Genomic DNA, 21439 nt, shown 5'->3' with positions numbered 1-21439 from the left:
TGCTATTTATTTATATATTTATTCACTCTATAATCTTACTCCCAATCTACCCTAATCTTTAATTTACTGTCTTCTATCTTTGCTGGCACCCTTTATTCAATCCATTTCTTTTCCTCCACTTTATTGGCCTTAACCTACAGCTCTCCTCAAAACCTTCAATACTTCCAAGCAGACAATTTGCCCTGGACTTCAAGCACCCCACCTCCAATAACCCCATCCGCTCCTATTTTCCTTTTCCCATGTGATGGTGGGATGAGTCCACACCTCCATTTCCACTCTTTTTCCCCTCACCATCCTTACTCTGATTGTCTAGCCATTCACACTCCACTCTTCCAATATGTCTTTGGTTTGGTCTTTGGTGTTATAACCCTTAAACACCCCCATTCCAAACACACGCACACACCCCACCAACTGCAGCCAGTCCCATTATAGAGACCAGGCACTAAAAATAGAGCCTACTGTTCCCAGTGAGGACTCTCATTCATCCCCAGTCTTACAGGGGCTGTCACATACGTAAGAGCAAGCACACCCTCAGACATCCAATTACACGCATACACACACACGCACCCGCACACTTTGTTTTTGTGAGACTTGTGCATTCACACTTGAGCCTGTTCCTCTTAATAATAATTTTGATTCTGTTTTGTACAAAGGGAAATGTGTATTTAAAAATACTTTTTGCGTTTATAATTAAAGGGATGTGCATATATATATATATATATATATATGTATATATATATATATATATATATATATATATATATATATATATATATATATATATATATACCGTATTTTTCGGATTATAAGTTGCCGTTTTTTTTAGCGTGGCCGGGGGTGCGACTTATACTCTGGTGCGACTTATGTGTGAAATTAACACATTTTTATATCATTTCACATGTTATTTTCACACTAAACCGCAAGAGGGCGCTCTAGGCCTGTGTTGATAAGTTCAACATTGCCGGTAGAAGAGCATCGTCTACCTCCCGAGTTGGGGGAGTTGTTTAAAAGTGACACCGAGGATGAAGATTTCATTGGATTGAGTGATTTGGAGTGAAACTGATAGTTTGGTAAACTTGTTAGCATGTTCTTTATGCTAGAGTTATATGAATAACTTGTAGTGACGGGAACATAATTCACTCACGGACGTTGGGACGAAGGGAGAGTTCCGGGTGGGAAGGTTTTGTTATGTGGAAAAGGGGAGTTAGCCTGTTAGCTTCTAGCTGAGTGGGGAGTTGCTGTTAAGACCTCAGAAGCTGATGTCAATAAAACGCCAGCCTTTGGCTGCGTGCTTCAACACTCCGCCTCCGACTCCCGTCACTGCTCGCTACAAACTCTCAATATGTTACGTCGGTACTGACATGTCAGGCATGTCAGTCATGTCACGTTAGTATACCGTACACTTATTCAGCCTGTTGTTCTATCTTTTATTTTTATTTTAAATTGCCATTCAAGATGACACGTATGTTTTTGGTGTTGAATTTTACCAAATAAATTACCCCGAAAAATGCGGCTTATACTCCAGTGCGACTTATATATGTTTTTTCCTTCTTAATTATGCATTTTTGGCTGGTTTGATTTATAATCCGGAGCGACGTATAATCCGAAAAATACGGTATGCGTGTGTGTGTGTGTGTGTGGGGGGGGGGGGAGGGGGGGGGTGCTCATAGATGTGCAGTTATGACTATGTTGCTGACTTTTTTATTTTTTTTACATTAGTTTGATTGTAATCAGTAACATAACTTGTTTACACTTGCCTACAACCAATCATGCGACATCACCTTGCAGACACACAAACACTCAAATACAGTGTCTCCATACCCAGATTTTAGGCTGACAAGAGCATCCTGTACTCCTGTTTGGTGATACTTGACCATGTACTGGTGCATGGAAGGGTAGTTCTTCCTGATGTTCCTCTCAGTTGATCCATTTGGAACCGTGCCAAAGCGGAATGGGGGAGAGTAGGCATACGGGTTCTGAAACTGTAGAAGACAACAACATATAGTACAAGGGAGATGGTATGAAAAAATGATTTGGGTGTGTTGTGAGTCGGATTGGTTTTACAGTTTGCTACATTCATGTCCCCATTTTCCCCCAAATGCCTGAGAGCCACTAGTGAAAGACAGATGTTTCAGATTTCCTCCAGAGCAGTAGAGAGAAGTGTCATCAGTGAATGGATCACTTTTAAGTAGTTTTGAGACACAGCAAATATCATGTATATACAACAAGAATAGTTTGGGGCCTAGCACAGACCCTTGGGGAATTCCATGAGTGATCTTCAATTTATTTGATTGAACGTCATTGAACTGCACATACTGTTATACAGATAACTTTTCATTTATATGCTAAACCTCCAATGTCGTATCTCTCCAATGTATTCATTAGATCTATAATAATTCCACCAGTAAATTATTAGTTATTTATTTTAGTTACTTATTCTTCCATAAGTTCCATTACTGCCATAACAATATGTTTTTCTCTAAAGCCATATTGGTTTTCACTTAAAAATAAAATAAAATTAAAAAAAATAAAATAGTGAAAATAGTTCCAAACATTCATGATATTGACAGGTTTCCTTTTCACTGATTATATATATATATATATATATATATATATATATATATATATATATATATATATATATATATATATATATATATATATAATTGGCCTAGCCTTTAGCCTGTGTGTTGCACAAGCTCTCTACCTGTAAACATGTACATTGCATAATCAATTTGCAGCTTTGTTGATAATTCATCCTTGCTTTTGTCTATGCACGGATGTGTTATTGGTCTCATTGTCACATGGTCATAATTCCGACATGCACAATCAGCTCTTAAGAGACACTCTCATACACTCCAGGCTATTGTTTCTCTACCCTACCTGCCATTTTCTTCCTGCATTGCAATGGAATCTCTGAGGTCAAAAGCCAGCCGTACCGAACAAGCTAGCTTTTAGCTTTGTGGGTGAAATGGTGAGGAACAGATAGGAGTACCTGTATAATACACTGCTAATAAAATTTGGATGAGACAACGATGAGAAAGAGCTCAAGCAGAAATGGGTTCACCTTTCGGGCAAGAAGTGATAAGAAGAACTTCATATTTTCACCTTTTTATTTGTCAAAGTATTCCGCAACTAATTCTGCCCGCATAATTAAGGAAGTGAGACATGACCACTTTGTTTTTGTAATGAATATTGCTTCTCAGTGCTGCTTTGCTCTCATTTTACACAACATTTCTTTAATGGATTTTTCATTTTGCCTTGGTCTACTTTCTTTTTTATCATGCAAGTTCTGCTGTTATGTAAGCAAATGACTCCCTGTCTGTGCCTTTTTCTATGTTGAGTGTCTGTTGTCTCCTATACTAATTTAGAACCAACTTTCAATCCTTTTGAGTGTTATCTAATTAAGTTTGTCAGTATAACTATAATGCTGTGACCTATCGGTATATACTATAACCTAACGGAGATAACCGAGATGTAAATACACTAAATAAACAACATATGTCACCCCTCTGTTGTTTCATACGATCAGCCTTAGATTAGCAATGCACCAAACCACAATCCTCAAAGAGTGAACAATTTACACAATGCATTGCTGTCTTTACTTTTCATGATCCCAGGGTACAGGCACCACGGAGGGAAGTTCTAACAATCACCAAGCTGGAGGGCATTCATAAGATAGACTATAGAGGATACTTGCAGCCTAGTAAACATGAATTATTTCCTCTATAAAAATATGACTCATTTTTTGCTCAACTGGATAGACAAATATCACCGGTTGCAATTTTTATAAGGGCGAATAAAAAAAAAAAAAAAGTGGTTACATGTGAAACCTGTTGTGTGAAATTGTTTGCGGCTGTGCCTTAGGTTCAGCCACCCATTCACTTTGGAGAAATTGTACTGAATTGTAATTTTTGATCTATGTTGTGACTAGAAATGCCACAAGTTGAAATGTCCATGAGGAAGTCACTGTAACGGACAAGAAAAAAAAGAATGAGTAGTCTTGTGTGTCAATATTTTGTACTACAAACTGTTTTGCTCAGGATTTGTGCAAATAGAGCTAAAAAGCAGACACTTACTGTACTGATAGGAGACAGGAATCCATTCAGGTGTAACCATTGTATGTTTTAAAAAACATACGAAGCTTCTTTTCTGGTGAGTAGATTTCTGACCTTTTGTCCCCCAGCGGTTAACATCAATTTTTGCGTGTGTGTGTGGGTAGGATGGGGGAGAAATCACTGACCAGGAGATCTGAGGTGAACTTTGCTTTTCATGTTGCAGGTTAAACACAGTTTTCTTGTCCAGTCCTGATCAGCCTTTTACCCTGAATTTTGCAGCCTCTTGGGCTTCTATCCTGTCTTCATCTTGTTTGCTCTCACCCCCCATTTGCCTTTCCTTTCTCCTTACCTCAGCCATCAAAACATGGCCCATATCTGTCCATCTGTTGTCTTGTATCCTCTTGTGTGTCTTGGCCTTTGACAATTCTTCAGTCGCCATCCCTGCACCTCTTCCTTGAACGTTGTCACAAGCTTCCACGTTAGTCGACAACACTCTACGGCACCTTGCATCTCATCTACTTTTTCTCTTTTCAAACCTCATTTGTTTCATAAAAATACATTTGGATTGACCTTCTGTCTTCTTTAAGTAATGCAAATATGTGTACTTTCTAATATTTTTACCCCTTCATATGTGACAAAGTGTGGGAAAGAAAAGTCAAAATCTCATAGAAGATGCAACAGATATTAAGAAAAAAAAAACAATTGAAAAACTATGGAAGCCCAAAAGTGTCAAAATTCAATAAATAAAAAGGCCTTTTTGAAATAACTATTCTTTTGATAAATAACAGACAATTATGTAATATGGACATTACATTTTAAAATGAGGTGTTAGTATTATTATGAAAAGTGTTATGCTATTCTTTAATATGTAACAAATATTTTATTTTGATTAAATATTTCAAAATTATTATTTTAACAACGTCATACTTTTTAAAAATAATGACATTTAATTTATTTTCAAGGTTTTATAAGATAAAACGTTTGACAAAGTCAGTTTTTATTTCATAATGTCCTTTTCCACAATGGTCTTCTTTTACATAATGGCGTATTACTGCCGAATGAGTTGGCCTGTCAATCTAAAGTCAGTGGGTGGGACCACCTGTTTGAGCCGAGATCGCCGTGACGCCTACAAGGTAGCCTGACGCAGAAGTTTAACAAGGCCTTTACGTTATGATCCGATTCTAAACGATTTGCTACTTCTTGGAGTACTTCTGAAAGTGACTTATCTTCCGTATCCATGCTTTAGCAAGCCTGTGACCGCCGCGGCTCCTCATCAGGCGCTAAACTCTCCACGCGTGAATCGATACTGCAAGTGCTGCTGCTCATGTCTGTATAAGGGACTCAGCCAATCACGTAACTGGCTCCGCCTCATGTCATTTGATTGACAGACCAAGTCATTCGGCTGTAAAACTCCATTATGTAAAAGAAGACCATTGTGGAAAAGGACGTTATGAAATAAAAACTGACTTTGTAAAACAACGTTTTCTTATCTTATAAAACCTTGTAAATAAAAATAAATGTCATTATTTTTAAAAAGTATGACGTTAAAATAATCATTATGAAATATTTAACCAAAATAAAATATTTGCTCCATATTAAAGAATAGCATAACGCTTTTCATAATAATAATAACACCTCATTTTAAAATTTAATGGCCATATTACATAATTGTCTGTTATTTATCAAAAGGATAGTTATTTCAAAAAGGCCTTTTTATTTATTAAATTTTGACACTTTTGGGCTTCCATAAAAAACATCTCAATTGTAAATTATATAAACCAGATACTGTATAGTACACATTACGTTACCACATTTCTTTTACATGCATAGAGGAAAGAAAAACTATTATTTTTTTCAAACATGGTATCGCATGTTACACAAAGCCTCTTAATTGGTATTGTGAATTGCCACATTTCCGAACAGGAGCAAGAACAACGGTTAACCAAAAGGTTAAAAATGCTTTGTAATATGTATCAGACTGGTTAAAGAAGTGTTGTCAAATTGGCTCTGTCAATCAACTGCTTCTGTATATACATAATAGACTCAGAATTTGAATAATCAGCCGAGCGAATAGATGGGTGGATGGCTATTATAACACAACTCGCTTTCTTTTACCTTGTTATCAGAAAGCCCTGTAACTTGGTCGACGAACTCCTCCTGGATCATGAAAGCGGCCAAGTTGGCAGTGTAAGAAGCCAGGAAGATGACAGCGAAGAAGGCCCACACAGACACGATGAACTTGCTGGTCGTTCCCTTTGGATTTTGCACCGGGACAGAGTTGTTGAAGACGAGACCCCAGAGCAGCCACACAGCTTTGCCCATGGTGAAGGAGGGACCGTGGGGGTCTGATGGGGGAACACAGGGACGATAAGACCGACGGAGTGATGGCTCTTATATGACAATCGTATAAATGTACTGTATTCATCATTGTGCATAGAAATATCAGTCTATAGTGCGATGTGATCAATCTAGCACATGTATCAAGGTTGTTATGTGGCAGAGCAAGCCTGAGGCTTGAGCCTCATCTTAAAGCAACAGAGACATAATTTAGGCAACATGATTTTACGACTTGGCAGCCTCCAGCAGCAGTCATTAATTTAGACTTAACTACTTTGATGTTTACATGGCTGCTGTAAAAAAATGAAGCAGAAGGAAATTTACATTTACTGTAATATTTTAATCATATATCCATAATCGATAGTTCATTTTCAATTAATTTCTTCTAATTAAATCTCAAGATGTATTTGGTTTCATGTAGGGATGCTCCGATCCAGATATTGGAAACAAACTGGACGCATATCATTGGTTACAGTATATTCACAACATGGCTCTAAGCCAATGACAGCATTGCTTACATCTGCCGGTGCCGGGCGAAGCAAGCAAGCAAGCATTAGCAAGTAAGCCGCTCTGTTACAGGCTGAGGAAGAATGATAACGCGAATATTGTGTTGGTTCCTGCAACGAGTCACTTTAAACAACTTTGAATTACCCCCTGGACTCCCTTCCATGTTTGTGGGGAGCGCAGGACGACATGGCGGATGAATTATTTTAACCAGGACATGAACTCTCATCAAATCATAATTGTTTGGCAATGTTCCCCTGGCTTTGACTCGATGAATACACAAACTTTTTTATTTGTGTGTAAAAGAAGGATAATCAGACGATTTCACGAGCAGGAAGTCAGGCAGGACTGTGTTTCGTAACACAGTCTATAACATAATTAATTTTACTTAATTAAGCTTAACCGTTTCAATTTATTTGTTATGTATCATCTCGAGCGTACATATCCCCATACAAACTCTAGAGGTGCAACGTTACAGGTAGTCTACGGTACCGTCCGTACCTTGGTTTTTGGAGCACGGTTTCGGTTTAATTTCAGTACGTGTTTTGTACGTAAAGAGAACTCTCTTTTTCTTTTTTTTTAAATGCACTTTATTTTGCTTGTTAGCAAAAATTGCTTTGCGCAATGACAGTTTAACACTATACAGTAGTATAAAATATGTATACAAAATAATATAATAATAATAAAAGTTACTATTATTATAATATAAGAAAAAATCCGTGTACATCGACACTGGAGATGCTTGTTCATGTTGCTCGGGTTTCCTTTAACCCAGTGGTGTCAAACATACGGCCCGCAGGCCGGATCAGGCCCGCAAAGGGGTTTAATCCGGCCCACAAGATGATTTTGTAAAGTTAAAAAAAAATATTGGAATGTTGGACTAATTAATCAGCTGGCCACAATCAAAATATATAAAATTTGTAATTTCACAAGCAGTCCTCAGATGAGCAATGCGCAATTTGTACGGGGGGGGGGGGAATCATCCTGGATGTCATTATTTCACACACAACTTAAACTTACGATGACGATTATTATTATTATCTTTTTTTTTTTTTATCATAGACCGACATTAACGTGTTAAATACGACACAAATTCAATTACTGTTAACAAAAATAGATATGACAAGGATTAGTGTCCTTCTAACATCATTAACTGCATCACGCAATGCATTCTGAGAACAATATATATGCAAAACAGGTCGATTTAACACATCCGGAACATACACTGGCAAAGTGTTGCCGCGTTCCATTTGCATTTGTGTTATTCTTCGGAACAACATGATTACAGTTGAGCTCCGTAATTTAGGACTGGTCCACAAATCTGCGTATAAATGACGGCAACGTTTACAGATCATAAAATTTCTCTTCACTGTTTTCACTCTCATCGTTGTATTCGATAACGAAGCTGAAATTATTCCACGCTGCTTCTTCAAACTTTCATCTGTCTATTCTGCCGCTCACATTTGCCATTTTGGTTTTCCGCTTCTGTTCTGTGTGAGGAAGTGACTGGATGGAACCTCAACAGTGATTGGACATTAGCTCGTGGAGAGGGCGTTTCTGTAGCAAGCTGCCTCTGCGTGTGGACGCTGAACAGGTACGCACTTACAAAATGGCGTGTAAAGTGTCAATACAAAATTTGGTGCAGAACCAAAAACCTGTGGTCTATAAGGGCTTATAGTCCCGTGCTAGTATTAATTTTATCCACTATTTTTAATTTTAGTCTCAGTTTTAGTCCAGTTTCAATCACACTTGCTAGTTTTTAATCATGGTTAGTCAACCTCATCCCGTTTTTATATAGTCCATTTTTAGTCGACTATAAATGTTTTAGTCACAAAAACTGTCAACCGTTTAGTCTAGTTTTAGTTATGACAATAATTTTACCCCTGTATAATTTCTGAGCAGATAATGAACATTTCGAGTTTAAGACGATTTCACATAAAATGTTCTATCATACTTTTTAATGAAAAACAACTTCCCACACAATTTGTCATGACTGTTTTTGTGTTTTGTTTGGGGCAAGGCTTATGTTTGGGTCATGACTGTTTGTTTGGGGTCAAGTGTCTACCAGCAACTAGTTTCAACTGGCAAGAAGCTATGTAAAGTCAGAAGCTATGTGATGTCAGGAATCTTTAATCTCTTTATCTGGTCAGGAGCCAATCAGAGAAATCCATGTCAGTCCTGTTGCCCACATGTCTGGCCACAGCTAATCTAATCCATTCGCTGTCTATATAAGTCTGACAGAGAAGTGTGTTTTCGCCGGATTATTTTCCTCTGTTCCTCTGTGCAACTCCACAGCCCAAGTTAGCATCGCGTCTCTTGATTCTTGATACATTCTCGTTGCTTCTGGTTTAGTAAAGTTAGTTCCACACCTCTTGATGTCATGCGAATAAAGTGTTAAAATCTTATTTGTGTCTGCGTTTTTGGGATCCAATTCCAGAGCCTAACACGATTACACTGGCCAATATGGCTCCATGCTTTGAGCTAGTAAATTATCCAGCATTAGTTAGCAGTCGGAATAACATTATTGTTGTTGGAATGTTATATCCATTGGAATAATGTTGTTATAACTCTAATTTACTTTTTTTTCTTTCTTTTTTTTAACCTTTCACCATGAATCCACCTCCTGTCTGTTCCATATGTTTGTGCATGTTGCACTTGCTAGCTGGCGATTTGAAAGGGGGTGTGTCACATCATGACAGTGTCATAGATGTGACAGATTAGAAGAGACGAGATTTTACAAAATCATTTAATATTTGTCTCGTTTTTGTTCATGAACTAATATGTTTATAGATTTTAGTCCAGTTTTTATTAAGTGAAGTACATTTTCCTCTAGTCTGCATTAGTCAATGAAAATGCAGACTGAATTAGTCCCAGTTATGGTTTATTAATTAGGGTTTTAGTGTAGTCTAGTCTAGTTTTAGTCCGGTGAAAAATGTGTGTTGACAAAATTATTTTTGTTTAGTTTTCGTTGACGAAATTAACTCTATCCCGTGCAGGGCGGACGGAACGGTTCGGTATAAGACCGAGAACCGTTGCATCCCTACTCAGCGCGGATTTACGTAATGTATTTGGTTGTCATTGTTGTCTTCATGATATTACAGTTGCAACTGCAGTTGAATGTATAATGCAGTAATTATCACAAAATTATTGTGATTGTATGTATTTAAAAAAATTGCATGTGGAAAATATAGGGGTAACTAACTGTATACAAACAAACAAAAAAAGTGTACCACCATTTGGACCAGCATTTTAATACAGTAGCATAGTGGACCTGTTTTTAAAAACGAGTTAGAGGTTTTAATTCTTAAAATATACTTGTATCCATTATTGGAAGGCCACTGCAACATTAGTCACAGTTCAAATATTAACAGTGTGCTTGATTGTAGGAAAATAAAAGTGTATTTAGGTTAATTACATTCATTCAATAGTGTATTGAAAATATTGAATGGAAATCATACTTCAATAAATGTTCAAAATGCAACATTTCCTAGACATTAAAGAACCTGTAAAGGCCTAGATACAGCAAGCCAACGTGGGCCATATGTGACCGACACGTACCCCCTGCGGCGTCGGCCCAGACGTTGGCAAATCGCATGGAGAAATGGCGTAAATACACACCGTGCCGACCCCGACTATTACGTACCTACAGCGCATGCGCGAGAAGTAATTCCCCTCTATACCATCGGCGGCAGTAGTAATTATTCCTAAAGGCAACCGGAAACCTCTTTACGGGGGCGGGATATAAAAACGTAAACATTGCATACCGGTTACTTTTTCTCTGACGATGTCCGAATGAAACACTTTGGCTTTTTTCACAGTATTGTATATAAAAGTAAAACCTACCTGCTATATCCAGTTACGTTTGTCGGCAAACCTTCTAATATCTTACAATAATATATATATAATATCTTACAATGCTAGTCTCTCTTGAACCAAAGAGACAAAGTCATCTTCGCGATCTTCTGTCCAGACAGACATTGTACGTTCAAATGCGGAGGGTACAGCAGGGTGACGATGCACAAAATGAGCGGGAAAAAAATGGTCCAGGCTTTCTATCGATACTGTTTATCCGAGTTCATCACTTCTTTTTGCCCTGTGTGCTGATTCGCTAGCTAACACAATCTCAGTGGTCAAATGCCCCGACGCCGATTCGACATGTCAAATTTGCTGGAAACGCCACCCATGTATTCCAACTTGATCCGACTTTATACACTGATCAGATGGTGTATGCTGTTGACCGAACGCTGTCCGACTCCCGACGTCAAATTAGTGTATCCAGGCCTTAAAAGCATTTTAAATTTTTTGTGAATACATTGAATATTTTGGAAGAAAAAACATGTGCAAAGACAATTTTGTACGGATCGGTATCAGATCAGTATCGGCAAATAACTGAACCCACGGTGTCGGTATCGAATCGGTAATGAAAAAAGCGGATCGGAGCATCCCTCGTTTTATATATCATGTTAAACCTCATCGTTCTATCTTACATGATACAGTATATTCAATCTTTTATGTCCACACAACTGGGTATCAATGTGGGGTGTGCATGCATACCTTTTCCCTGCGCCAGGTTTCTGTTGAAGCCGAGAGGACTGATGTATTCAAACATGAAGACAGCCATTGCAGTCACCAGTAGGAGCATCACAAACATCATCACCCACACTGATGCACTGAATGGCTCTAAGAGAGGGCAAGAGTGACATAAGATGACAGGGATTTAGTATTAATAAGATGCGCTGAGTCACAATTTCAAATATTACACATCACTTCTTGTGATTCATGCTTCGTCTCGTTCTTGCTTTCCATGATCTGAATGTGGAAATCAATTACGCACATGAGCTGCTGAGTAAAGTGCTGCATTGAACAAGTTCGCAGGGCCCCCACTTAAACCCCAAAGCCCTGTTTGTGTGTGCGCGTCCCGCGCATATACGCAGACAGATCTCTGGTTTGACAGTGTGAGGAGGCGTAGGAAGCCCTGGTGTCAGCACTTCTGTCCTCCCTCTGAGCCAACAACACCACTGCAGAGATTAAAGCAAGCCTATAATGTATGGCAGCGGGGCTGCATCGCTTCTGAGCAAGAACGCGTTGGCGAGAGGCCATATGGGGCGTTCCAGCAAAGCCCTTCTAATTAATTGCCACTTTCACGACAGTGTGCTACATACATGTTAAGTTGGTGTGTGTGTGTGTGTGTGAGACTTCATGCTAGCATTAGCGGTCATAAGCCTGAGCCATGACCTTTTGCACTTTTATATCTATCAACTGGCTGCGTGTCTTCATACCAGACTTGTATATTGTGTATGCCTGAAGTTTTTTTTTTTTATATCTATATATTATATATTTCATAAATAGATAAGATAATATAAGGCATTGTTAAAAAGAAAACTTGTTGCCTTTAAAACACTTTATATCCCTCTCAGGAGGCACCGTGTACAAAAGTACTGTAAGTGTTGAGCTCAATCCCGCAGATGGAACGGCGAGTATCGACTGGTGGGGTAAGACAACCAGGCTGTTTGGTCAGCTTTCTATCACACTTTGTAACACTCACCAAAACGATGACACTTCCATATTCACACACACCGAAACAAGGTAATTCTCTGTGGGATTTAACAACATAAGAACATTAAATGATGCTTACCAAGAAAGGCTGAAGGGGACACGGTTCCATTACTACGGGACACCATGACGCTGATACCAGTTTCCACGAATGGGACGGAGAAATCGATGACCTCAGAACGCTCCTCATTGATCGTCAGAGATCCGACGGCCATGACGGCTTTCTTATAGACCACCTTGAGGGTAGAGAAGCAGGGCAGGTTGGTAGACAGATGATGAAAGCAGAGGTGAGCAAGGATAAAATGATAGAAAAGTAAAAATTTTAGTAGGCAAATGAAATGTAAAGAATAGGAATAGGAAAGGTGTTATATGTAGGTAAAATTAAAAAGGATCGGCAGAGCACATTGAGAGTAAAAATGTACATATTGTTACAGTGGGAATGTACGATGGCGTATTAGGGCCACGTGTGTGTGTATATATATATATATATATATATATATATATATATATATATATATATATATATATATATATATATATATATATATATATATATATATACATACATACAGACATACATAAAGGCATATATAGATGTGTTCCTTTTAAATATTGTGAACATGACGACGACCATATTGTGGCAGTTTTAATATCACAATATCACGATATTGCCCTTATCGTGACATCCCTACTCATAAGTTTGTGACATTTGCAAGAAAAAGAAACTCATAAATTTGTGAGAAATAAACTTTCAGATTTGCTAGAAAAAAAACTCGGAAACTTGCGAGAAATGCATGTAGCGTACCCAGATTTTTGTGCCAATACTTTTCGGTTGGGTTTTCAAATGGGGAGATACTAATTGCTTTACTCTTCATTCGACAGCAAAAAAAAAATAAAAAAAAAAATCAATATCTAAGTTGGAGTCACTGAAAATGTAAAAATAATCTTCAAGTCAGCAATGACTGCCATTAAATATATACACTCACATAATTAGCTGTCTTAAACTGACCTCTGGGACTTCACCTTCAGACTAAAGCAATTATTTAAAGATAATTGTATCACAATAACTACTGTATGATTTGCAGTTGTCTTGCTCATCTGAGAACATTTACGAGCCAATTGATTTGTATTACAGTCAAAAGTGCTTCATATCTTACCTCTCCCACCATCCCATTCCAGACATTGTTAATCTTCTTTCCATGTTTGCCATTGGTTACTAGGTACAGGTCATAGGTGAACTTGACATATTTGGCTATCTTCTTCAAAATGTCAATGCAGAAGCCTTTACAGCACTTCTTGATGTATGTCCCACCAGCCTCAGTTGTGTTGCTGCAGAAACACAAACATGCAGTATATTACATTCAATGATTATTGCGAACATTTACTGCCTTTAGCAGCTGGAAAACGGATTGAAACCAGCACAGATAACTTTTAAACCAAGTATCTGCCGTGTATTGAATAGATTATTTGTAGCGGGACACTTGCTCTCATCGAAGGAAAAATAATATTTGTTGACATGTGTCAATACGATGTAAATGAAACTTGAATTTCATGACATTGAAGTATCTCATTTCATATCAATACCAATCAACATCACAATGGGGAATACATATCAATTCACTGATTTTTCCTGTTGCATTTTCGCCCTCACTTGTCATATTAAGAAATGGGTATCCTTTCTTCTTTAACTCACTCAATTTGGACTTTATGATGGCACTTTATCCTCAAACCTTGCACCATCTGTGAGTGCACACAAAATCTGCACATCAACTTTCTGCCACCTGGGACTCTCATTTAAATTTTAGATGTGTGTTAATTAGGACGATACAACCTTGTCTAAGTTTTTGCGACCTGAACAAAAACTTAAAGAGGGACAAAAGGAGGTGAAAAAAAAAAGAAAGTCTTATACATTGAATCATGACTCTGCAGTTACCTTCAGAATTGGAACACTGTCACTTTGGAGAATTTATGTTGTTGGAGAGAAATGAGGAGGGAAAAAAAACACAAAAAAAACGCTAGACATTCCTTGCTTCCCCTGAAAACTCAGTTGTTAAAATCACGAGCTGTCAATGTGTCAAAAATAATCTCAAACAAAACGGGATTCTTGCCTGCTCTTGTTTTTGTCACGATGCAAAAGTTTAAAAAGTGGTAAGAGGAAGGGCAGCGTAACCAGGACAATCTTCAAAACTTAGACAAGATGTGTGTTGGTATGGCTGCTTTTCAATGACGTTTTTCCCTGTTTCTTTTAGGAATGTAATGTTATAAGAATCATATCCCAACCAATTCCTGTATGAATTCAAACTATGGCATTCATGACAACATGTTGTTTATAAAAGGAAACTGTGTGTATGTGTATATCGATCATAATCAGATCACAGAACAAGGAAAATCCCACTATGCATGTTGAAATGTTTATACAATATATCTGTATATCCCTTTCAGATTAAGTTGTACAATGTGTTTTGTTTATATAGGATGTTTTAACTCTGCTTCTGCGCTATATTTTAATTTGATGTTTCCAGGAATTTAAAAGAATCTGAATAAAATTATTAATTTTTTTTTTATTTGAACATTATTCATCTTGTTCCAAAGCATTTTGTTTTTCAGTGTGTATAGATGCATATTTATACTAGGAATGTCCGATGCCACTTTTTTAAGGCCGATACCACTTGATACTGACAGCAAGTACAGATACTTAAATATTATATCAAATAAATATTGGCACGTTACGGTTGTCGGCTCGGGTCCGCCGGCGTCTACGCTCCCCTTGTGGGTGGGTGTGCGTGTGTGTCGGCTTGTGTTATTTGACTGCAGTTTGAATGTGCCAGTGCGACGTTTGAATTGCGGCCGTCCTCCCCTACGCCCTCGGAAGAGCAGCTTCGGCCCTCTCCGTATGGAAGCCCAAAAGTGTTAAAATTCAATAAATAAAAAGGTCATTTTGAAAAAACTATCCCGTTGATAAATAACAGACAATTATTTAATATGGTATTGTTAGTATTGCTATGAAAAGTGTTATACTATTCTTTAATATGTAACAAATATTTTATTTTGATTAAATATTTCATAATGATTATTTTACAGTTTTTCACAATTGTTAACACACAGAAATGTAAACTTTGGCACAATTTGCACAACCTGAACTTCATGTGCCAATCGCTCGACCCGAATTGTCACTACTTCACACTCCCTTATAACTCCCTTAGACTTTCCTTCTTTACACTCACACCAATTGCAAATCACCTTGTTGACTAAACACTACACACAATTCTCAGTTATTGCACACACCTCTCATGTAAAAGCTGAACGCTTCAACCGACAATACACTCTGCAGTCAATTCCACATGAACTTGTCAAAACACTACAAACAATGTTTTGTTGTTACACACACATCTCATGTGACATCTCAGTGGTATCAGCCTACAACCTACAACACTCGTCTTTTTTCCCCATATGTTAAAATACATATTTTGTATAGAACACAAAATAAAATGAGTTGTAATAGATAAACATGGGTAAATTAAATGAAACTGATCGAGTGAGCAGAAGGTCCCAATTAAAATATGTGGTTATCTTAATGGGCGTCTGTCAGACATATGCCTTTTGTTCCTGATCATAAAAAGGCCACCAGTATCAGCCACCGTCATCAGTACCAATACCAATACTCTCCCATCCCTAAGTTCTACTAACTATGAGTCATAAGTGAAAGCTACAGTATGTGATGTAACAGAAATGAGGACAAGAAGGTTGGCAGATGCAGGTCCGAAACTAACATGGAGTCCAGAACTGTGATAGCTGCACTCATTATCGCAGTGGGCACATTTAGACAGCCGGTGCAGAGCATGTGACATTATGGAGGCTCTTTGTGAAGTTGCCAGGCCAACTTGATATAGAACCACTAAAGGCCTCAGGGGTCTCCAGGGAGGGCAGGGTAGTCATGTGTATGTAGGTTGTTCTTAGGCCCAGCCTGGACGAGCGAATTTGTGATTCTGCATGCATGAATGGTCCTCTGGCCCCCTGATCCCATCCCAACAACACCCCTCTTACTGTGTACTTCCCCGCTTCCATCCCCTCTTCCTCCAAATGCGGATGCCTCAGTGGGAATTGCGCTATGGGAGGCAGAAATCCACTGCAATGTGTGAGTGGACATGTGGCAAAAGCGAGCGTATATCAGATTGACTGCGTGTGTATGTGTGTGTGTCGCTCCTTGGAGATGCATTATCCTCCGCCCTACTTCACAGTGATTCTGGATGAAAATCTCTCTCTCTGCCTCTTCCCTGGGACTCCATTACAACTTAATCAGCTGTGTTTGTGAGAGTGTATGCGTGCGCATTCATGTGTGTCCTTCAAGTCGCTAATGCCGTATACACATGGATAGGTTTAAGTATGTAGCGTGCACAGCAATCTTCAGAGAGCCTGCATGCGTGGATGCGTGTGTGTGCTCCAGTGGCAAGAACTAATAGTGTGGTGCCATCAAATAAAAGCTTTGATTACGTATCATCCAAGCCACTGTGTGCTACACACACTCACAATGTGTAAGCCTTCAAGAATGGAGTGTTGCAAGACACAGGCAATATAGCGGTGGGAGAGAGAAAATTGGAAAAGAGGAAGTAAATTGCTGAGTTCAGCAGGGTGTGTGTAGTTGTGAATGTGTGTGTTGTTTGGATCTCTACATAGATCATTCTCATCTAATCCCAAGAAAAGAACACAATAAAGCATACGGAGCCAAGATAATGACAGTGCCAAAGGCAAAATAGGATGGATTATTTTTTTTTGTAGTACTGCATATCAAATAATTACCGTATTTTCCGCACTATAAGGCGCACCTAAAAGCCTTCAATTTTTTCAAAAGCTGACCACGCCCCTTATAATCTAGTGCGCCTTATATATGGATCAATATTGAGCCGCAACTGGACGCTATCGGTGACCCTGCACCATTGGTGACGCGCATGCGCAGAAGATCCCGCCATCTTGGATCGCTCGCTAATACTAATACTTTACCTCAGAGAAAATATTAAAACAGCTGTTTATTCATTTTGGGAGTGAATTGAGTTGTCAGAAAGCTGGTTTGTAATCTATGAATAAAGTTTGACGGACCTATCGGACTGTTTTGTTGACATTCCCTTTAGCGCAGCACCATCAAATGGATGCATAACGTAACCCCAGCCTCTACTGTAGCGCCATATATATGGAAAAAGTTTTAAAACATGTCATTCATTGAAGGTGCGCCTTATAATGCGGTGCGCCTTACAGTGCGGACAACACAGTATTTGTTATGACGATTTAACACAGGGACAAGAAACACATAGAAGGGAAAAAAAATCAAAGTCACACATACTCTTTGATATGTTTCCTGCAGGGCACAGAGTTCCTCATGCAGGTACCAGTCAGTCTCTCGACATCCTCCACGATGACAAACGGCTTCTCCTCTAAAGTGACGATGGACAAGTGGTTGTCGTCGAGCTCAGCGTCGCCAAAGGAGTTGAAGCGTGGCCACACGGGATACTTGAGTGTCAGGCTGCCGTTGTCCAGCTTCCCCATCTGCGGGGATGAAGGAGTGCAGGATACGAGCAGCATTAGCAGTCTAGGAGGATCTGTGTTGGAATTAACATTTTGGACTGGGAGGGAGGTTAACTGGAGTTAAAGGTTGGGTTATAAAAGTAATTTGGGCGCCTCGTTTGATAGTTGTCACCATCAGGGGCACCTTGAGTAAACATTGCATATATGTTGTGGTTTTTGTATCTTTGATGTATAGAGTGGGTGTGACGGCAAAATATGTCAATAATTTATAGTTTTCAGAGCTGCATTGTCACAGATTCCCTTGTGGATGCTCTCTTCCCCTCAAACACCTTGGTGTGCGCATTTGATGTTGACTTATGTTTGTGTCAAGCAGGCGAGAAAAGAACCGGCACAAAGCAAAAAAAAGCTTTGCTCCACGTTCAATTATTAATACTACAGGAGGCAGAAAAGGCAAACGTTGCGTTCGCTCACTCTTTCTATTTAAAAGGCATGTCTCATACATGCTCTTTTCTCAATGCAGTTGTAGTCAGCATTGGCTAGTCTGTCATTTTGTGTACAGACTTACACAGATGCATAAACGTACTTTTCAGCAGTGAGTGATTTTTTGCCATCTCTGGATGAATTCAACTCAGTATATACATATATTTTTTTTTTGTCGAGTTGAGCGACGGGGGAAATTGTGATTGTTCCCCTCTGACCTTGTACTCATATGTTCGTTATTGGACATACACACTTTAACATTGCTGTTCAGCCTGCCTGGCAAGTCATGTGTAGGAAGTGAAATTAGCATTTTAATTGTTTTGCTCTGAGTGGTTTTCTATCCTCTGACAGGGATTAGAGACGCCTCAGTCAATTGCCGTAGACACCTCTCAGCGTGTGCGTGTGCAGGCATGTGTGCGTGAGTAGGTAGAGGGATTGATTGTTTTGGACAGTACATGGGGTGGCATGAGCGCTGTTTCTTGTATGTCACCTTCTCTCGCCAGGGTAAGGCTGCTTTTGTTTCCTTTTTGTGGTTTTGCATTTCGTAAGTCAGTGCGCACACATTTAAAACAAACAGTACATGCAATGTCAATATGTGTGTGTGACAAACAAGTAGCCTGGGTGATCGATATTATTGGACTGTTGTACAACAAACCTAATTTAGGGAGTAACTCAACTAATGTAATAATTATAACAAACAACAACAACGAACCAAATCAAGTCGAGGATTTAACAACACACAAGTTAAAATCGTATTACGGCTTGTATAGCAATTAATTTACAGTAAGTAGAATTTTCTGTAATATGCAACGTGTTGTATTCCATAACCATCGTGTCTATTTGTTGTCATAATGGAGATAAAGCTGCAATGGAAGCTGCCTGGTAATATAAAACTATATGTGCAGTAAACTTACCAGCCAGGTACCCGTGGGCAATCTACTGAGTTCTACTAAATATCTGTCACATAACATATTTGCAAGAGATAAATGATTATAATAATCTTGTCAGATAGTTATTCATTTAATAATATTTCATTATACTGTTGGGTAGTTTGCAGTGATGTAGAATGACTGCATTGCACTGCATGCAAGATGTTTTGATTACCCCCATGCACTAACAAAATAACAAAAGTAATTGGATATTTCTCTGACAGCATCAACTGAGCATGACCATAGTGTTGATACAGACCTGCGTGGATGGTAAGTGTACATGTAACTTAAACAGTTGTGACTATTTGTCACACTCTCACGTGTCAATTGAGCTCGAAATAGCAAACCTCACAGAATTCAGAATTAATTTCCTATCTCAGTGGGATTTAAACTTGGAAAAGGTTGAGGACGGATGCAGCGAAGTAGCTGAATTCAGCAACTCATGCGATTTCCTGTCCCCATGCTCCCTCTTTTCCTCGACTTCTCTCTAATTAGAGAAAATGGGGTTATAAATTAATGCAGAGAGAGAAGCAGAAAAAGAAGATGCTCTCAATCGACTGAGCGCGCAGCAGACTGCTGAATCTCCAGACCCGATCCATTACGCACACACAGTGCTTGGAGAGCAGAACGGCGTGACACAGAGGCCACATGGAGGTAATGATGACGGGACCCCGATGGATTCTTGCTTTCTGATATTAGTGTGTCATCACACCCGCATAGATTTTGAGGATCTTGGCGACGTGTTGACGATTTGCCAAGTTGTCGTGAATAGCCTTTGATTCGTGTCATCTCCTGCGCCTGTGCCAGCATTTCATGTTTTCTTTCCTGTTGCTCTCTTTCCACCACCCTTCCTCTTTGCTCGTGTGCGTTGTTTGACCTCTACAAACACATTTCCAATCGAGCACATCCCTGCTGAACATGAGAGCGAGAACACTAAAGACTAAAGGGATCAGAGCGCTTTTCATGGCGCACCGTCTGTGCGCACATCTCACTGGGAGAGTTATCACTGTGGCAATTTGCATTATGGGAGAAAGAGTCCCTAATAGCGTGGAGAAAAGCATTCAGTCATAAAATAATATCTGTCACTTCTGTCAGACAAAATTATGTCGAGAAAATCGAGCTTGCGCTTCCTCTCCTACACGTGCTCTGTGTGCGTGTGCACACATGTATGTGTGAGAGAGAGTCAAAGAGAGAGAGAAAGCGGCATGAAGGAAGCACGTGCATATGTGTGTGCATGTGAAAACGGGGGAAACAAGAAAGCAGATGATAAAGTGGGGCAGTGAGAGAAATTTTCACTCATGATGATCTGTTTTTTCTTTTAAGTTAACATTTTCCTTTATTAAGATGCATAAATCCTTGCTGTCTTCATTGACTAAGAAATGTGCATCTGTGTGAATATGCATATGCACAGAGGCTTTTGCACGTTTGTCTCTACTGCTATTTTTCAAGCACAAATCCCATACTGTCTGAAATCATTATTTTACAAACTGGATGAAGCAGTTCCTTAAGCAATTTACACGTGCCATCTACTCAATATAGAATCAAACAAAGATTTGCTGTTACTCAGTGAATACATTTAGGTTAATGAAGTTATTTGAACCATAATAATAATAATAATAATAATAATAAACAACGATAATTAGGGGTGTTCAATAGTAATTTTTTTCAGACTGATTCCAGTATGAGTATTCAACTAGAGTAGTTTTCGATACTCATGCCATGTTCTGATAACACAAGTACTTTTGATACATATAACTTCCCCGCACAAACAATGACAGATCATTTTATGAAATACCTATATTTCCCAATATAGCATTTTTTTCCTTAAAATTCCATTAAATGTTCTATTCTTCTCATTTCTAATTTAGATTTTTTTTCTTTTTCTTTTTTCTTTTTATTGTAAAATCACCACAAGAGTCCTGTCCCGAGTACCAGTACCTACAAGACCAGGTATCGGCTTGATACCTGGTGTTGGTACTCGCCCATCTCTAATTAGTAATAATAACAACAATAATCATCCATCCATCCATCCATCCATTTTCTTAACCGCTTATTCCTCAC

At 38.8% G+C, this 21439-nt stretch overlaps 1 protein-coding gene across 3 annotated transcripts in view; it reads right to left on the bottom strand.

Moving 5' to 3' along the window:
• Positions 1-21439, bottom strand: part of grin2aa (glutamate receptor, ionotropic, N-methyl D-aspartate 2A, a) — a 192107-nt gene that overhangs the window by 20994 nt on the left and 149674 nt on the right. For all 3 annotated transcript variants that reach the window (XM_077539385.1, XM_077539376.1, XM_077539395.1), the window contains 6 exons: positions 17788-17990; positions 13610-13781; positions 12535-12688; positions 11454-11579; positions 6174-6403; positions 1822-1982 (listed from right to left, as the gene is read on the bottom strand). In XM_077539385.1, the coding sequence (XP_077395511.1) occupies positions 1822-1982; positions 6174-6403; positions 11454-11579; positions 12535-12688; positions 13610-13781; positions 17788-17990 (1046 nt within the window). The remainder of the gene's footprint in view (positions 1-1821; positions 1983-6173; positions 6404-11453; positions 11580-12534; positions 12689-13609; positions 13782-17787; positions 17991-21439) is intronic.

Source organism: Festucalex cinctus, chromosome 1, assembly GCF_051991245.1.
Source record: "Festucalex cinctus isolate MCC-2025b chromosome 1, RoL_Fcin_1.0, whole genome shotgun sequence".
In the NCBI taxonomy this organism is placed as follows: domain Eukaryota; kingdom Metazoa; phylum Chordata; class Actinopteri; order Syngnathiformes; family Syngnathidae; genus Festucalex; species Festucalex cinctus.
Note: the sequence above shows the minus strand (reverse complement) of the source record. Positions and strands in the feature narration are given on the sequence as shown.